The 19,621-nt window shown below is 40.4% G+C and overlaps 1 protein-coding gene across 1 annotated transcript in view; it reads left to right on the top strand.

Moving 5' to 3' along the window:
• XRN1 (5'-3' exoribonuclease 1) overlaps positions 1-19,621 on the top strand; it is a 2,408,514-nt gene that overhangs the window by 2,290,722 nt on the left and 98,171 nt on the right. The window contains exons 47-48 of the mRNA XM_044071018.1: positions 2,055-2,224; positions 2,675-2,976. Of these exons, the coding sequence (XP_043926953.1) occupies positions 2,055-2,224; positions 2,675-2,971 (467 nt within the window). The 3' untranslated portion in view covers positions 2,972-2,976. The remainder of the gene's footprint in view (positions 1-2,054; positions 2,225-2,674; positions 2,977-19,621) is intronic.

Below are 19,621 nucleotides of genomic sequence, written 5' to 3'. Positions count from 1 at the left end.
GTGTCATAGACAAAGTAGAGGGAGACAGAAAATGTAAGAGGGGTTGGTATTACTTACTTAATTATAAGGAGACAAGATGGATCGTTAAGTTAGGTGCACTTTTCACACCAGGGCTCAGTGATAAATTATAATATATCTTTAAATCAGATGAGATGTGACATCACAGGAAGTGAGGTGGTTTGGATATTTAAACAGTGCATTTTGTTTTTTGGAGTATCACTGATGAAGGCTCTGCATCGAAACCAGTTTGATATCTCTGTTCTACAATACAGATTCCATGAATGTGTCTGGTCTGGTGCTGGCTCTGTTTGTTGCTTGGATATGTATTTAGCCGATTACACCTGCCATACTTGCAAGCTATTGCTTAGTTAAGTAATTATTGGTACCTTTTCATGTTCATTCAGGTGTCTTGTACAAAGGCTTCAGCATACAGTGCCATATTCAATGGCAAATTGGACCAGTGAGGTATAGTGTGGTACAAAGACCTTCCTGGAGTGACTGGACATACCATTTAGAATTAGATGGGGCTACATAACTTGCTTTCCTGACTATGGTCTATACAGACTGGCTAAAGTTTAAATTATCTTCCATATCTTTAATAATGTTTTTCTTTTATTTTGTCCTTTTATTTGTAGTCATAATTTGTCTTTTTTGCAAAGTCTCACAATGCTTCTCTTACTGAAATCAAAAGTGAGATCATTTCCATTGAATCAGGTATGTATTTTTGTAGGCCATGTTAGAGAACATCATCTTTGGTTACCAGTGATTCTTCCATTGAATTGCATATTACTTGACATTTAATGCTTCTAGTTTGTCACTCATTCCATTATTTGAGTTAGTTTCAAGTGCCATAAGCAAGATCAAGAAAAGCAACATTGTGTGGTCTCCCCTTCTTTAAGAGCAGCTGTTAACTTCTTCAAAAATGCCAGAATATTTAAAAAGCAAGGTGGCTTATTAACAAACCCATACTTCCATATCTAATCGAAGCAGGTCCATATGTCATTTGGATGAACTCTGTCATGACTCTGCCCATGATTTTATGTAGTTCATGCTGAGAATTCTAGAATTTTTTGTCTTTTGTGAACACTACGCCTCTCCAAACTGGTACCAGTGCTACCTGTACCAAAGGACATAGATGTGTCCACATGCTAACTTTTTAAATGTAATTAATATTAATGTAGTCAAGTTTCGTTAATTCTGCATTGAAAACCACTATGTATGTTGTCTGATCCCTTGAAACTTGAGTTTTAATTTTTACTTGTAACAGTAAGTATTCCTACCTATAGTTATATAAAGGATATGGCCTCGGTGGTGCAACGGTTAGCGTTGTTGCCTCACAGCAAGAGGTTCTCCCATTCGATTCTCAGCTGGAGTGCTTTCTGTGTGGAGTCTGCATGTTCTCCCCACGGTCGAGTGACGTTTAAAGACATGCAGGTAGGTGCGTGCGTGAATGGGTGTGCCTTATTTGAAGGTTGGGAATCGGGCTGGCAACTCGGCACCGTAAAAAATCCACTGCCAATCATTAGCGAACCAGAGTTCCGCTGTGGCGACCCCTAACTGGGAAAAGCTGAAAGACATTAGTATCTTGTCTTATCTATGTAGCATACTTGTGTGCTTACTGTGAAAAATGTTTTCCTACACTACATATTCTCTGTCCTGTTGATGGGGTGATCATTGCTTATTGATAGCATGTTGCATATACATTTTTCCCCTTCAGTTTTGTGATGCATTTAAAGAATATCTTATTACTTTCATCTTTTGAGACCAAGCTGAGTTAGGAAGATTTGATAAAAGTGCTTTATAAAATAATTGCCAGTGTTGTGCTTAAGATTGTGCATTCACATTGAAATTAGTTCCAACTACATATTTTACTAAATATATTAACAGAAGCTAGTACATAAATATATTTTATGTAAAAAAATACATAAACTTAAAAAGGAACAAGACATGCTTTCAAAACTAAAATTGTATCTTATATTAAAATGTTTGGTTACTGATTGTGGATTTCCTTTGTTCGAAGAAATTTTGTAATGCTATTTATTTATTTTTTGTAGTAAATACTACTAATCTGATGCCTTCATCTCACCATAACTATGGTCCTGTGCCTTGGGGGACACAAATGCCTGTCCATGGTCAATCTTTCTATCATAACCTCTATCCAGGAAAAATACCTTCTGCTGGAGGAACATCACCTGGTATACACAGTCAGTTTATTCCACTTCAGGTAACAATGCTCATAAGGGTTTCATTATCTAAACATTCTCTAGAATAAGAAGCTACTCAGAAATAATGACTTGGTTTTTAAACTTGGTTGTAGTAGTTCTGTAGTGTCTGTGTGTATTCTGCGTTGTATGCACAGTTCAGGTTTACTACATGTAAAGTTTCCAGAACGAAGCTGAACTTCAGTGTTTTCATGTTTCTTTCCATGAAGGATGACTATCTAGAAGATGGTAAGCTAATTTCTTGGAATAGTTTCTTGTCAAATCCCAAGCCAGACAGGGCTAATATTGTGACAGGATTATATAGATAAGGAGATGTAATGATTGATTTCAGTGATGGTAACATGTAGCACTTAAACTTTACTAGATCACTCTGCTTTTTGCGCATCTAGCACACACTGAAAAAAAAACTTGCGTTACCAATAATTAATGCTGTTACTGTTCTTTAACTCTAGGTCACAAAGAAAAGGGCTTCTGCCAAAAAGAACTGTGAAAGAAAAGATTATCCCAGTCCTTCACAAGCAGTATCTCAAAAAAGTGAGCATCAACTTCCTACAGACGTGTCCGAGAGAAGTGCAAAGGACATTTATCCTTCCACATCCATTGAGTCATTCACTGCTGGTCAGCCTACCATAAATTTGAACTCTAAAGACAACTATGTTTCTCACAAAGGAAGACCACTGCCGTCATCTTCCAGGCGAAAACACAGAAAACTAGCAGCCAATTTTAATGTTTCAAAGCCTTCAGAGTAAACAAGGTATTTGTATATATTTTATATTCTTATGAGCTGCATTTTATTTTTTAATACATGCATACACTGTTAACAGTACAATAAAAAGTGAAGTGTTCTCATTTGACAGAAAATTCACTTATCTGATGGATATTCTATTGAGTTACATAACCTTTAAATTTTTGGTAACTGTAGAAAAGAAACAAAACAAGGATGACTTTTTCATTGTCCTCCCTTCAGTACTGAGACTGCAGTCCCAGCAATTATTTTCCACAAGTTAGTAGAGAAATGAGCAATCTAGCTCTGTAGTACTGTCTCAGATGATATCATCTTAATTCTTATGTGCACCTGTTAAGTACTGTCATCCTGCGCTGAATAGAGTAAATCCTTTTGTTTCTGGGTTTTGGAGAAAGCAGCCTTTAACAAAGACTTTCCAGTTTAAGTGCAGCAAACTAATATAAAATGGTTTGGCAGTGCTGTAACCTTGACCATCCAGAATTTGGAGACTTTAACTTATTCCTCAGGCTTGCAATACTTTCCCTTTTATTTCAGAAGTGGGTATGACTTGTTTAACTCTCTTTATTCATCATCTTTTTCATATCCACCTGTTTTTCAAACAACCGTATTCACTCTGTGACCTGTTTCTGAACTGGGATATACAGTGTGACTGAGTCATTGAGGATCTAAAGTACTATTTTATCATTTCTAATAAAATATACTACTTAGTACAGTTTCCTCACTTTGACTTACTTATTTGCTTTTGTACCAATGTTGAATGTTTGAGGACTATTCAGTTAGTAGGTCCCACCGAAGAGAGTTTTTTTTTTCCATATTCACTCGTTGGTTTTATTTTCAGAAGCAGTATTCCTAAGGATCCACCATTTCCTATACTCTTCATCTGGAACTGATGAAGAAATTCCTGTAAAGGTATAGTCTGAGACATCCTCCTCCAGTCATGTTGCTTTACGTCATTGCTTCATGCTGTGGAGCAAATGTGTGTGTTCCCCTCCATAAATTTACATTTTGTTAGCTGCAGGTTTAGGTTTATGTTTTGTTAATGTGAATAGTAATATTCTGTCTTGTTTGGCAACTAATTATGCATAGGCAGTTCTGGAAATTTAAACAAGGGATGATAAAAAATTCACCCCAGGGATCACTTCTGTGGCTCTGCTTGACAGGGGCACAGGAAAATAATTTTCTTGGGTGGCAAAAGCCAAGGTACCATTTGACTAGGCTTATATAGGCCCTAGGGCCAATAGCCTAGTACCTACCTATGAACCTATAAGATTTATTTAGGTACTTGAGCCCAAACATAGTTAAAAAAAAAAAAAAAAACGTTTTGTAAACAGCTTAGTGGTTAGTAAGACAAGTACAGATAGTTAAAATGTTTGCAGCATGACTATAAGTAGTGAAAACACATTTAAAGAAAAATTACACGGTATTTTAAGCTTACAGTTGTAATTTCTAGGGGTATTATGAGTCAGTAATCATGTCCAAAATTAGGAAGATGGTGAATTTTACCAGAATGGCCTGGTGCTTTAAAGTGAGTCTGCTAAATCTCTATCAGCCCCTTAGCAGCAGACAGGAGCAGGCAACTAATGAGTAAGGTGCCAAAGGTTCTTTTAGTTAGGACCCTGAGTGAGATATACCTGTCAACATCATGGCTAAGGCTAAGGAATTGCTGAAATCCATTCTAGAGTAAACTGGTGTACATTTGTATCTCTTAACCTTTCATCTCCAAATTGTTTAATCCTTTCTGCTATAATATTGAATATATAAAAGAAGTGAGGAACCCTTATTACCACCTTCAACCGGGAAGCTTGCAGCATGGTTAAAATGTGTTAATTAGTATACTGACAAAAATGTTATTTTGATACATTGATGTAACAGTGTTATTTACCATGTATGTTTGTAAAAAAAAAAAAAAAAAAAAAAATGCTAACAGCGAACGTGTGACATTTCCTTTTAGTGTGGAACTGAGTGGAGCATGGCGTTTTTAAGACTCAGAATGAGGAATGCTCCTCATAATGAGTTTACAGCTGAGAGGCATGTGTGTCCTTAATACTCTTTCTAGATCAAGTCTAAGTACCTGTTGCTTGATTTTGGAGGTTTTCCTGAGTTAGAAGTCGGAAGACACTGTAGCAGCTACCATCTGATCTTTAATTGTTGGCATGCTGTCCAGTTGAGCTCCCAAGTCACATGCCTATGTCAACACCCCACCACCAGCTTTTTAAAGATTAGTGAAAGAAATAACGTGGCACCTCTGAAGATCCAACAGTATTATTCCGAAGCATTGTTTTCTAGTTTATCTTCATTTCACTTCAGTTCTAACAGTTATGGATTGAAACCAAGCTGTTCTTAAAATGCTGAAGTCTTATTTATGGTCCTTTGATCCGGAGGGTAAAAGTGAAATTAGCACAGGATTGGTATTGTAAATCCCCTTCCTTGTGTGTGACCTCTTTTATTGGTAGCATATAAACTGAATAACATGAGAGGCAGTACAGAACCTTTGAACTTGGTAGGTGGCTCCAGGAAGAATTTAGTTGTGTAACCCCCAAAGATACAAGATGTAATCTTAGCAAGTATTGTGGAAGAAGTCCAGAAGGGGTAAGCAGGAGTTGAAGAAACTTCCCATTGTCTGTGATGTCATATGTGACGGACATCTCTAGGAGAATTTGGGTGGAATATAACTTATGATGTTTCAGTCTCTGAAGGTAGTTTGCAGCCGTAAGAAGGGCGGGCAGTATTAGAGATCTGAAGTTAGCCTGACAAGGAGTAGGTCATTAGATGTCAGAAATACAACTTACAATAGACACATTCTCTAAAGTCTAACTTAAAGAAAGGCTAGGGATCAAGTTTTCCAGGTTATGCATATATAAAGAAATCTTCTTAAGGATTGAAGTGGTTAAAGCCTGTTAATAAATATGGAAAGTCCCTTTCCTCAGACAGAACTACAGATTCTGAAAAATAACTGGACCCGGAAGATCTGTTAAGATAACAAGCCTAACAGGACCAGGATGCAGTCCAGAGTAAGTAAAACAGACGGTCATAACATTTATAGTCTCTAAATGAGTCATACAGCTCAAATCATGCAAACAAAAGTCCAAGGCTTTCTCCTCAGGGCCATTGGAATGTACTGTGTAGTCATTGGGGGTGGGGGTGGGCACTGATCATGATTTTGGCACTGCTACCCAGAGTAGAAACATACAACTACCTTACAGTGAAGATTGAAAGACTGTGTGTTTAAAGTGTGAATAGGAACACTGCGTTATTTGAAAGTTTGGAATGGTATGCTGAATAACTATCATCAAAACTAAACATGTCCTTAAGGAGGCTTATCATCCTCCATATAAAGTGTAGAGTTTGTCTCTTCCTTTGCAGCTCAAAAAAGTCATGATCAAACCACTATTCTCAAGAAAGAGGGGGTGATCAGTGAAGGGCAGTGGCTTAATTACAGGGCAGCTCCAAAACATCAGGATCATTACTGTAGTCTTCAGTGTTGCTGCACTTGTTTTACATTTAAGTTTATTCCTGGTTATATTCTTAAAGCTGTCAGAAGTTTGAAAAGAAATGATTGACATTTTTTGATTTATTTTCAGTCTACTCAGTTTTGCACTGTCACCACACCCACAAAAAATGTTTTTGTAGGTTTTGACAATGCTTAACATACACTGGCAAAGCATTCTAGGTAGTCCAGTCAGTGTGCTGCTTTAGAAAAGCAGCTACTTGCTTTACAGTACAGTTTCACTGGTAATTATCACATGTTAATTCAATGCTAGGTGTTCCGCATGTGTTGCTAAATGGCTGGCAACTTGTCTTACTGGGATGTAAGACTCTGTTTCTGCAGTTGGCTTGGAAATATAGTAGGTTTTACACTAATTTCGATAGTTAAGCATTGTTCGTTTGGTCTTAGTCATGACAGAAGTTTTCGGCTTCAAGAAAATTTTCAAGACACCTTGCCTATCAACAGAATTGTATGCAAAACTAAACAGTTCTTGTGTCAAAAACTATAATTTGATATTGTTTATGATAAGGAGGTTACATCTTTAACAGTTTGTATTTACATTATAGAAAGTGCAGCAATGTAATTTAAGAAAAATGTCTAGCATTGACCTGGAGCCAAATGTTAAAATGGATCAGATAATGATTAGGCTGCACAACAAGATGTCCTACCATTTCATTGTTGCAGTATTCTTAACATGAGGGATCCCCTGCCAAAGACAGCCTGAAGTTCAGCCAGTATACCAAAACCTTTATGTTATTGATGCGCCATATGTCTCACGTATGCTACCCACACAAGGTGTAGAGCATAAAGGTGACATCCGGACGTTTCATCCTCATCAGAACACCTTTGTTGCCAGTCCGACCTCCATCTTTTGATCGTCAGTCTGATTACCCGACTCATTGCTGGTTACTTAGCTGTTCAGATAATTGCCCCACTGGGGTTTTTTGACATCCTTCTGAGCCTGCAGCTTCAGCTTCCTTTACAGCATTGTTCTTGGAAGACTGTTCTTTTGTTGGCCCTTACTTCTGCCAGACAGGTGTCTCACTTGCAAGCTCTTATGGCTATTCTTCCTTTTTTTCATTTTTCATCAGGACAGTGTGTCTGTTCCTATCAATCCTTCTTGTATGCCTAAGGTAGTGAATGAGTTGTCTCTTAATCAGTCTATTAATATGCACATTTTTTCCCTTCTCTGCAGTCTACTAGTGAGAAGGTGTTGCACACTTTAGGTGTGCATAGACAACTCAGATTTTATTTGGACAAAACTAGAGTTGAGAAAATCTGATCAGCTTTTTGTTTCCTTTCATCCTAGATCATTAGGTTTGGCAGTTTCCAAGCAGACTATTTCCTCTTGGATTTCAAATGCCATTTATTTTTGTTATTCTTATCATGGTAAGAGCCTTCCTTCTGTCGTTAAGGCTCACTCTGGTAGGGATGTGGCTTCTGGTACTTCAAAGGTTTGGATACTAATTCTATCCTTGAAGAAGCAATCTGGTCTTTGGTGCATACCTTTACCACGTATTACAAGTTAGATGTCATATCCAGAGCTAGAGGTGGTTTTGCTAGGGCCATTCTTCATGGGTTCCTAGAAGGCTCTGTTGGCTCTTCTCATCCTCCCTGTCTTCTTCCTGAGCTTTTGCACTCTCCCTCATGTTTAGAATACTGCAACAGTGAAATGAAAAGACATATAGTGCAGTTGTGTAAAATCTTACCATAATAGTAGATGTCCTTCTCTTAACTTTTGCAGTATTCATTTCCTCCCTCCTCCCCCTGGTCTTTTGTCCCTCTGGATGTGTATGTTACCTTCTGGTATCCTAAGGCTGGGTTCCTCCTGGGGTTCTCAAGTCTGAGGATGACATGTCTGTATGTCACCTTTATGCCCTACATCTTGCGTAGGGGGCATATGTGTGATGTATGGCATATCAGTAGCAACCTAAAGGCTGTGGTATACTGGTCGGATGTCGAGCCGCCTTTGGCAGGGGATCCCTCATGTTAAGAATGCTGCAACAGTGAAGAGAAGGCCCTCTACTGTTATGGTAAGATTTTACACAACTGTACTTTGTAGAACCTGTTTATAAATTGCCACTTCCAGTGAGCAAATCAAGTATAGATAGGTTCATAGATAAATACTGGCCTAGCTGCCCTGGCACTCCATTTTAAGCCTAGACAGTTTTTCTTTTTCTGCTCAAAATAATCTATCCCCAATTGATCATGGATTGGCATTACCCATCCCATGGTCATTAATTATATATTATCCCTATTAAGAATAACTGGGATCATGCCATACATAATTTGAGAGGACCCATGTATGGAGATAAAACATTTAGGAACTGCCTCTCTACATTAGTAGTCCAGATGGCAGGGCAGTCCTGGGGTAAATTTTCTGTTTCCCATCCAGAGATCTAAGTTGTGCTTGAATGTGAACAGGGCTGAACTTTTGTTTTATATGGATGGGGAATCTGTTCCACAGCAATGGTATCCTTTGAGATATGTAGTTGCCTCTCCAAACCATTCTGAAATGAATGTGTAATACAAGCAACAAAGCTTTCCATAAGCTGGAGAAACTCCATAGCTAGTCTTTCTGACTTTTTTTATTGACTCTGACTTTGAAATCACGTGTGATAATCCTTGGAAAGTTTCCTGGCACTAAGGAGGTCACTGAGATGTTCATTATATTGATTACTGCTGCAGTAGCGTTAGCTGTAGGGGTTATAGCCTGCCAAGGATATACTAGCTTCAAAAGCTTCAGGGCACCTTCTATGCACTCATTTTTCCTGTAAAAAAAAAAATAGAAAACGTGAGAAGCAGCAGATACACGTTTAGTTTTTCCTAGACAGGAGTATTTTACTAAATGTGGCTCAGGGTTTAATTCAGACTGTTGACCATTCTTTATAATGTGGTTTCTGGTAAAAGAGAGGGATGTCTTTTTTTTCCTGAAGAGGTTCCAGAATTTGAATCTGAATAAGAAGATAAAGGGACAAATGCAGGGTTTTCTCCACAGATTTCTGATTCAGAGGAATGCACAGTATGTGATTCCTCCTATAGGGGTTTGTCTTTCTCTGGGACTATTTCCAGAATGTGCCAGTGGGAAAACACTGAGGTTTCTCGGTCCCTCAGAAAATACTCTTGAGCTATTATAGATGGAATTTGCTTTCAGCTTTGGAGGATGTGTGTGTCACTGCCTGCAAATTTTTGACAGTCAGCCTGCTGCCCCTAAAAAGGCAGATTGATTGTATACAGTTCCTCAGTCTTACATTTTTATATGGTTATCCTAAACTTGACCCAGCAGCTATAGCCGCAGTTAATTCTACTGCTGCCAAACGTAGTTATTTCCAGTCTTTATAAGTATGTGGAAAAAGTGTATGCTTCTGCTACTTAGAATTTTGCAATTTTTAAATTGTCAGCCCCATATTAAAATTTATTCTAATTGTGAAAGTATGAGGAATGTTTTGTCTGCATTTTAATTTTTGTGATTAAAAATCTGTTTGAAATGGTTGACCAATTTTACAAGTCAAAACTCATTGTTTTAAGTTTGCGTGTGACTGTTGATACTACTTCCAGGGCTATGGGTAATGGTAATGTTTTGAGGAGGTTTGCGTGGCCGAATTCTCAGAACCTCGCAGATGTGAAAAATTACATTTTAAATTCTCTTTTTGGTTAGGGATTTTGTTTTTGGTCCCTGTGCTGCAGAGGTCATCAAAAAGTGGAAGGGGTAAGCTGATACAGGAAATCTCTCAAGATTTTTCAGCCCTCCTTTTCCAAATTATTTTAGGGATTCTCTAGCCCCTCATCCAGTTTTGGCAAGAAACAAAATAAACAAGTCTTGGTAAAATGCTGGAAAACAGACGTTTAAGAAGAAATAGAAAGGAGTTCCAAAATAAATACAGGGTCCACCTTGCCCCCCCCCCCCCACACACACACACACAGAAACCAAGGACAGTCCAACAAGTCCAAATGACTGTTTAAGGGACTTTGTTCCCCCTCCCCCCTGGCAGTCCCTTTTTCTTTCTGGAAAATTGGAATTTCCACTTTTCTGTTTGACAGCGGATAGATGTCCTTCCTTCCGTAGCACTGTTGCTGTATTCTTTACATAAGGGATTCCCTGCCAAGGGTTGCCCAATGTCCAGCCAGCATATCAAAGCCTTAGGAATGTATAGATGTATGTCACACGTGTGCTCCCTTCACAAGGTGTAGAGCATAAAGGTGATATACAGACATACACACCTCAGAACAACTTTGCCGCCAGTCCAAACACCATCATTGATCATGGGTCTGAACCTCGTAGGATTTTTAGGGTGGACATTCCTTATAAGAGAAAAAAAAAAGCATATTTCCTCTCCTACTGAGGATCCTCAATGTGAATGGCAGGATTTTGCCCAGGGGTTGTTTAATGTCTTAATGCCTTTAGGGCATCCTCAAGGAGCTTTGTGGCTGCTCCTTGGTCATCTACTCCTCTTAAGAGGCCCAGAAAGCAGGAGTCCTCTGAAGAGGATTTGGATTCTGGGGAAGAGTCTTTGGCATATTCTTCTAAAATCCCTTCTCCTTTGGATTATAGATCTGAGGAGGATGATTCTGTTAGTCCAGACTGTCCCTTAGAAGATCTCTCCTTTGGGGACACTATTTCTTGGATGATGGAGTATTTCAAATGGGACTGTTCTCAGGTTTCTGATATTCAAAAGAGGTGGTATGAGATCCTCCAGATGGAGTCTCCTAAACCCTCTGCCATACCTCCAGTCTTGGCTGCCCTTTAAGATACCATTTCAGCAGCTTCCTTGGCCTCTGATTCTCACCCTTCAACCCCTATGAAACCTCATAGGTTTTACAGGGTACCTGATGCTTGTGCAAGTTTGTGTACAGATGTTGTTCTGCTGATCCCTTTGTAGTCTGTCTCTTCTGACAAACCATCTGTACTTCTGCCATCCCCTAAACTGCTTTCTTCAGACAAAGATAAGTAGGGCTATGGAATGTTTAGGCAAAACGTTGTATACTACTGCCACCTTGGTGTTTTAAGCTATTAATTTCCAGACTCTGATGACCAGGTATGTTTTAGCCCTTCTTCCTGAAGCTTTTCAGGTAATCTCTAACATCCCTTATTCAAAAAGGGAAGTTCTACCTCTCAAGTAAAATTAAATTTAGTATGATGCAGCTACTGCTTCCTCCAAGGTTGCTGCCTTTGGATTTGTTTTGAGACATTACTCTTGGCTTCATCTCCAGCCCTTACCCGATGATAATAAGGCTAAATTGTTGGATGCTCCTCTTGATAGTAAGAACCTTTTTGGTTCTGTTGCTGCTGAGCTTTTTAAGTCTCTCCAGGGTAAAGGTAAGGCCTTTCAGAAATGTGAACATATTTTTGTGCTCCTATCCCTAAATTCCAGAGGAATTATCCATGCAAATCTGCTTTTGTAAGTAGACAGCTTCTCCCTCCTCCTAAAGGTGAAAAGAGTTCTAGGCATGGATCCCCTGCTAAATCTACACAAACTCCTACTTCTCAGAAGCCTCCTTTTCAAGACAAAACAGGTTCTATCTGATAGTTTGCTCCCCCTTTACCAGGTTCCCTTCCCAATTGGTTGAGGATCAGTCAAGACTCTTGGGTTCTCTCCATCATCCAACAGGGATATTTCATGGTGTGGAAGTTCCTTCCTCCTTTTCTGGGCATCCCTCAACCCCCTCTGGAAGAGCTTCCTTTCTCTCCAGAACTGCTTCAGGGACTTTTTGCTCAGGGCACTATTAAAGTTGTGCCCCCTGTCCATCCTTCAACCCCCTCTGGAAGAGCTTCCTTTCTCTCCAGAACTGCTTCAGGGCCTTTTTCTCAGGGCACTATTAAAGTTGTGCCCCCTGCCCTCTTCTCCTTCCCCAAATGCTTTCTTAGTATCCTTGGACATCAGGGATGCCTATCTTCACATCCCCATTCATCTCCTTTACAGTAAGTTTTAAGTTTCTTTGTTTCTTCTGTGTATATTCAGTTCTCTGCTTTGCCCTTTAGCCTTTCTACTACCCAAGGGTATTCACCAGATGCCTCACTCCTGTCATTGCCTTTTGCGGGATGAGAGGGGTTCAGATCTTTTTTTATCTGGGCAATCTGCTCATTCAGGCTTTGTCTCCCAATGTCCTGCTTCAGTACCTCCAATTTACAAAGCTGGGGTTTATTATGAACTTTCAGAAATCAGTCCTGGCTCCTTCTCAGGATCATGTTTTTCTCACTTGCAGGATCCAGACCATTTCCATACTGGCATCCCTTCCTCCTGGCATCCCTTCCTCCGCCCAAGGCTCTGTCTTTAATCAGCTTTTTTCATTCTGTTCTTCCTTTGGCATCAGTCACAGCCAGGGATTTTCTCAAGGTTGTAGGATTCATAGCCTCCATCACTTATGCTACCTGTAGCCAGACTCCTTATGAGAAAACTACAGTGGTTCCTAAATTTAGTGTGGCTTCAACACTGTCATCCACTGGGTTTCTTAGTTCCTTTCCTTCCATGCTTCAAACATGAGCTTCAGTGGTGGATTCATCAGCTTTCTGTTAACCCAAGACTTCCTTTTCAACCCCCAATTCCATCTCGGGCACTTTTTTGGATGCCTCTGACAGGGGGGGTGAGGAGCTTCCTTTGGTTCCTTCAAGTTCCACGGTCTCTGGCCTCCTCATCAGAGGTCAGATCACATCAATGTAAAGAAGATGAGAGCTCTTTTAGCTCTTCAGGCTTTTCATTCCCTCTTTCTTCCAGAGTCTTTCAAAGACTTCACAGACAATACCACAGTGATGTAGTATGTCAACAAGCAAGGGGTGGGGGAGAGCACAGTCCTACCTTCTTTGCAGACTTGCCCTTCAGGTCTGGTGTTTAACTGTACAGTATTTAGTGACCCTTCAGGCTGCATACATTCCTTCAGAATAAAATATAGTAACAGACTCTTTGAGCGGGTCAAGTGCACAGGCTCCCAAAAGGATCCTTCACAGAGATGTGTTTCTGGACATTGTCCCTCAGTGGGGTACTCCATAGGTAGATCTTTTTGCCTTCCATTTGTACAGACAACTTCCTCTTTTCTGTGCCAGAGTCATAAGTCCTCTGACTTGGAAAGTGGACGCACTATCTTTTCCTTGGAAAGGGATGATTCTCTATGCCTTCCCTCCCCTTCCTCTGATTCTTAGGGTCCTGCTCAAGATTAAGCAAGACTCCCCAAAAATGTTGCTGGTGACTCACGTTTGGCCCAGGCAGCATTGGTTCCCCCTTCTTCACTTAGCCAAGGGCAATCACTACAAGTTACCTCACAGAAGGACTTTCTCTTATAGCTGTACCTCCTTTCTTAGTTTTTCATAGGGACTGGGTGTCTGTTCGTACTAATCCTTCCTTTTAAGCCCAAGATTTATTTATTTTTTTCCCTGTCCTAAATCTCTTAATCAGTCTTTTTCCCTGTCCGCAGTCTGCTAGTGAAGACAGTGCTTCACACTTTGGATTTGCATAGCCAGCTCAGATATTGTTTGGATAAGACTGAGGGCCATTCAGAAATCTACACATTTTCTTTCCTTTCATCCTAGAGCTCTAGGTTTGGCTGTTTCTAAGCAAACCATATCCTCCTGGATCTCAAAGGTCATTTCTTTGTTATTCTTTTCATAGTAAATGTCTTTCTACTCTCTGTAAAGGCTCATTCGGCTAGTGATGTTGCTTCCTGTAGCAATTTTTTCAAAGGACTGGTTGCCAATTACATTCTTAAGGCTGCTGCTTGGACTTCTGTTTATACCTTCACTAAACATTACAAGTTGGATGTGGTTTGAAGAGTAGGAGCTGGCTTTTCCGGAGGTATCCTGCACTGGTTTCTAGAGGGCTGCTTTGTGCCTTCCTCCTCCCAAGTGTTTTCTTCAGCTTTTTTATTCTCCCTTATGTAAAGAATACTGTAACAGTGATATTGGAAGGATGTAGTCTAGTTGTGGAAAATCTTACAATAACAGTAAATGTCCTGCTCTTCACTGTTGCGGTATTCACTCCCCCTTCTGCTCTTCCCTATTACCTCTGTCTTCCTGGCCTGGAATTCTTTTCCGTTTTCTCCTTTTGGGTAGACATGTTCCTCCTTTATCCTAGAAACATTTGTTCCTCCTGGGGCTTTTCAGTTCTGAGGTATGTACGTTCCTACGTTACCTTTATGCCCAACACCTTGTTATGAGGAGCATACGTGTGACATACATTTGTATATTCCTAAGGCTTTGGTATGCTGGTCAGACATTAGGCTACCCTTGTCAGGGAATCCCTTTTGTAAAGAAGACTGCAGTAGTGAAGAGAAGGACATATACTGTCATGATAAGATTTTACACAACTGTACTTTTTCACACGGGTTCTGAGGATCATTCATCAAGATTACAGATGGCAGTGGGAAGAAATTCCCCCTTTCAAGGGGATAATTTCTAATTCACCAGATCCGACTCCTTTTTTCCCCCCTGTCCTTCAACAGATGTCATAGGGAGTAATAGAGCCATTTCCTCTTTCCAAGTTTGGGAAGGTTTTTATTCAAGGATGTTTTTGATGATAAAGAAAAGAATGCTTGGAGACCAGTTCTGGGTCTTTCCTTCCTTTCTTTTTTCCTAAAGCAATTTGTGATAGTGCCCAAGTTCAAAATGTTGTCACTTGACAACATGTTACACCTTCTTCCTCATTTAAGGTTCTTGATAACACTGGATTTAAAAAATGCTTATCACATCCCTATTCATCCAGACTTCAGGTGTTTGATTCTGTGTCTCTGGGTCACATTATTAGTTCATTGCCTTACGCTTTGGACTTACCCACTGCACACTGCACCAAGAGTGTTCATAAAGTGTCTACCTTCAGTGATAGCTCTTTGCAGGCTACAGGGTATCTGCATTTTCCATATTTAGTCGACTTGTTTATCTTTGCAGAGTCTTTTTCAAAGTACCAGGAATCTCTCACTTGGATGAGATCTCTCTTACACAAGCTGGGATTTCAAGGGAACATTTATTTTTTTATTTTTTACTCTTCCTTAGACAATTGTGTTTCTGGTGTGATTGCTGGACACTTAAAGAGCTTTCCTCCACAGGGAAAAAATAGATTTCTATGTTTTTTCCATTCAGACTTTGGTCACCGCAAGGGAATACCCCAGAATTACAAGTCTTGTGGCATCTGTGATTCTCATGATACCCCTGGCAAGACTCCACATGAGAAAGATACACGTGGTATGTGAAGTCTCTCTTGTCCCAGCACCAACACCTGTTATCGTTTTAACCCTAGGTGTGGGGGTTGTTAAAATAGAAATCACTTGGTGGAGACAGCAAATATTCTTAATTCCAGGTCTCCCCTTCTGCCTTCCTACTACAAAGCAGTTGGTCACAACAGACAACTCGGACTTTGCTTGGGAAGCAATTTCAGGAGGGATAAAAATACAAGGTGTTTGGTGACACCAAGGACAGACACAAGCACATAAATGTAATTGAGATGCTTGCTGTGATCAAGGCACTCAACTGTCTTTATCATCTTTGGTCTCGTGGACCCTTTCAGATTGTTACAGACAGTACCACAGTCATGTGGTATGTCAGCAAGCAGTCAGTAACCAAGTTGTACCCCCTTTGTAGACTAGACATGGTTGCCTTGAATCTAGCTGTGCAGGCATACTACATCCAGTCAGAGCAAAATTGTCTGGCATACAAGCTGAGCTAAAGGCAAACCCTCACGAATGGAAAGTAGATCAGTGGGTCTTCCAAGATTTGATCCATTTGTGGAGACTTCCAAAAGTAGAACTGTTTGCTTCCTCTGTGAGCAATCAGCTGGCAAAACTCTGCTTCAAGACAAGACCTGAAAAACAGAAGCCTTTTATATTGGACTGGAATTTTCCTATATGCCTTTCCACCCATTCAACTGATATCCGAGGTACTTCTGAGGAATCAAAAGGGATTCCCCAAGATCATTGTGGTGGCTACCTTCTGGCCCAGGCAACAGTAGTTCTCCCTTCTTTTGAAAATGGCCGGGGCAATTACAGGAAGCTTCCTCTTTCCTCACAGAATGAATATAGTCACACAAGAGAAGGGGTGTTTGATGTGTCCCAGTAAACTTCATCTGACTGCCTGGATGATAGAGTCTAATTGCATTTAGGCATCTGTTTACTGAGGATATGCAGGAGGTACTAATGGAGACAAGAAAGCCTGCTACTAGAAGATAGTGCATTAGCAAATGGAAAAGTTTTTTTCATTGGTGTTAACAATATAGCCAGCACCCATTCAGATTTCTCAGGTTTTACAATATTTGTGTTACTGTCCTTTGCCTTTTCTTACTCCTCCATCATGGTTCATTTATCGGCCATTTCAGCATCTCTGCCCATGGATCATCCTCTTTGAAGGCATTCCAAAGTTAAAATGTTTTGGTGAAGTGTTTTGCATAAGAAACTTCCAAAAAAACAGGTGGCTTCTCCTTCAGAACTTAATTTTGTTAGAGAAGCCAACATTTGTTCCATTTGAACCAGCTCACCTGGCTGACTTGAGCTTCTTAACATGAAGTACTGTTTTACTGATTGCTCTGACATCTGCAAGGTGGGCATGAGTTTGCAAGCTGTTATGAGTCAACCCTATCTTATTTTCAGCAGATACAGGGTTTCTTTAAGAAATAATCCTCCTTTAATGCCTAAAATGGCATCCGAATTTACTTTAAGCTAAATTATCCACCTCATCATTTTCTTTCCTGAACCTAAAAATAATAGAGAGTGAGAGAGAGAGAGGACATTCCATTCCTTAGATCTCCACAGAGAGCTCACATACTGTCTTGACAGAACAAAATATTTCAAATCAGTGGATCAGTTGTTCGTTTCTTGTAGAGATAAGAAGGGGACAATCTGTGTCAAAACAGACCATTTCCAAGTGGTTGTCAAAAGCTATCACCATTGCTGTCCTCACCACAACAAATCTATTCCAGACAGGATCAACGGCAGTTGGATTCTGTAACTATTCTAGAAGCACCAACTTGGTCCCCTGTACTTTTATAAAGTACTGCAAGCGTGATTCCTTCTCTAGCTCTAGATCAGACTTTGATAACACCATTCTTCAAGGGCTCAAGGATCTTTCCCCTTCTACCTCCCAAATGAAATAAGCTAGGATAATATACTTGTATATCTAAAGCTATTCCAGAAGTGATCAGCATGATAAACATAGTACATTTGTTTAAGTAAACTTACCATAATAGTAGGTGTTCCAATGATCACTGCTGCAGTAGCATCTCCCTTCCTGCATACCCTTTTTGTGTTTTAATTTTACCAGGCTGTATATATTTTTACTCCTAGTCCTCCCAGGGCTGAACCTCCCTGTTTCAGTTGGCATTAGGCAGCTCAACTCAATCTGCCTAATGGTTTGAGCACGTGAAATGTCCCTGAAGCCTTGGAAGCTGACTTGCTGTTATATCCTTGATAGGATATAAACCATGTAGCTAAGGTTGCTGCAGCAGTGGTAATTTGTACATCTACTGTTATAATATGTTTACTTACACAACTGTCCTTCCTACAGAAATGTCCTTAGATGTCCAAGTAGCCAGAAAATTGGGATACTTTCTGGTCCTGTTAAGACATTGGAAACAACTGGACTGGTACCTGTTTTACCCAGCAATGAACTGCTCATAGGCTCAATCTCCTCCCCAATCCATGTTCCATTGTCCTGATGGAAATTTTCTAGTTCTCATGTTGCCTTTGAAGACCAGCAATGTCTTAGAACAGTTTGAGCCATTAGAGGTATTTTTTTTTACCTTCTCTTCAAGGTAAGAGATCTAGTTATTGCTTTTTATTTGTGATTATCTGAAAGCTTAATTTTGACATTTTGTGAGCTGATGTAGTGCTTTTCTAAAGTCCTTTCTCATTTCCCTCACTATCTTTCCATCAGCCCACCCCAACCCATGTCAGTTATTTCCCCTCTCCTTTAACACTTTTGTCTTGTTCAGGTTAGTGACTGTTACTGTGCTAATGTTTGGCTGTTGTTAGTTTTAGTGTAATTGTATTTTTGGTGGTAGCATATATTATTTTATTATGTTAGTTATGGATAAGAAGCCCTAGGCTGGGTTGAGGAAGTGTAAAAATGGTAGGCATAATATTCACTCCCCCAAATACCCTCACAACTTGTTTGTGGTGAGTCTGGAGATGAGCCATTTGGATAGTGAGTGCTCCAGTAATGATTTGAGATGTAGGGACTTGTTATAGCGAGTCCCAAAAACATGTTTAACAAGATGCCAGTGTCAACTTCAGGAGTCGCTTGGTCTCAGGTATTCAGTACTAAGCATCGAATGATGTCTTCTCCTGAGTTTTGGGAGTGTTTGACTTTCAACCTCTAGGCATAGAAGAGGCAGTGTAATGGGAAATGCATTGACTCCTCCCTCAGTGTTTCCCTCCAGATACAGATCTTGGTAAAGGGGAGATCTCAAACAAATCTCATGTGGAAATAGCCACCTATGGTGACATCTTGGAAGTTATGAGACAGTGGGGATCCTGCCCCATAGACTTCACATCCCTGGAGGAAGAGCTCTTCTAGGAGGCTTACAGATGATGTCCTTCAAGGATGCATCTGCAGTCCTTACAAATGGGTAGTCCTGTCGTCAGGCAGCCCTTCGGTCGGCCGGATTCCAAAGTCTGGGTCTGGCTTCGGCTGGTGTCGCACTTCACCCGACGTCATCGCTGCAGTTTTTCGGGTATAAAGGCATCAGCCGACGCCATTTTCCTCAGTCTTTCTTGCCGCGTGGCGCCCGAAGCAGAAGCTGTTCGCAAGTGCCGGTCGGTCAGATCCAGAGATTACTACTACCGAATACTACTTCGAAGACTTCTAAAAAGCCAAGTACCCCGTTGGGGACTCTTTCTTGCCTCAGCCGATGTCAGAAAAAGTGAATAACTGTTTAACTTGTGGGAAACAAATACCTCATAAAGATTTCCACTCCTACTGCTTACCTTGTTTAGGCCCAGACCACGACGTAGCAGCTTGTCTAGCCTGTGCTTCTTTTAACCGACGGACGCTTAGACTTCGTTCGGAGTTTGCTGAGCAGTTTTTCGGCTCTGATTTTGCCTATATTATGCCGTCGGATCCTCCGACTACACAAATTACCAAAAGCGCAAAGAAAAGGACCGACACTCGCGGTCTGCGGTTTCGGCCGAAACCACGGTTAAGCAAACCGCGAGTGTCTCGGTTTCGGCCGAAACCGAGCAAGCGGTTCTTTCTTC

Source organism: Protopterus annectens, chromosome 5.part0, assembly GCF_019279795.1.
Source record: "Protopterus annectens isolate FY-2018-M chromosome 5.part0, PAN1.0, whole genome shotgun sequence".
NCBI classification, from domain to species: domain Eukaryota; kingdom Metazoa; phylum Chordata; order Ceratodontiformes; family Protopteridae; genus Protopterus; species Protopterus annectens.
This window is presented reverse-complemented; position numbering and strand designations above follow the sequence as displayed.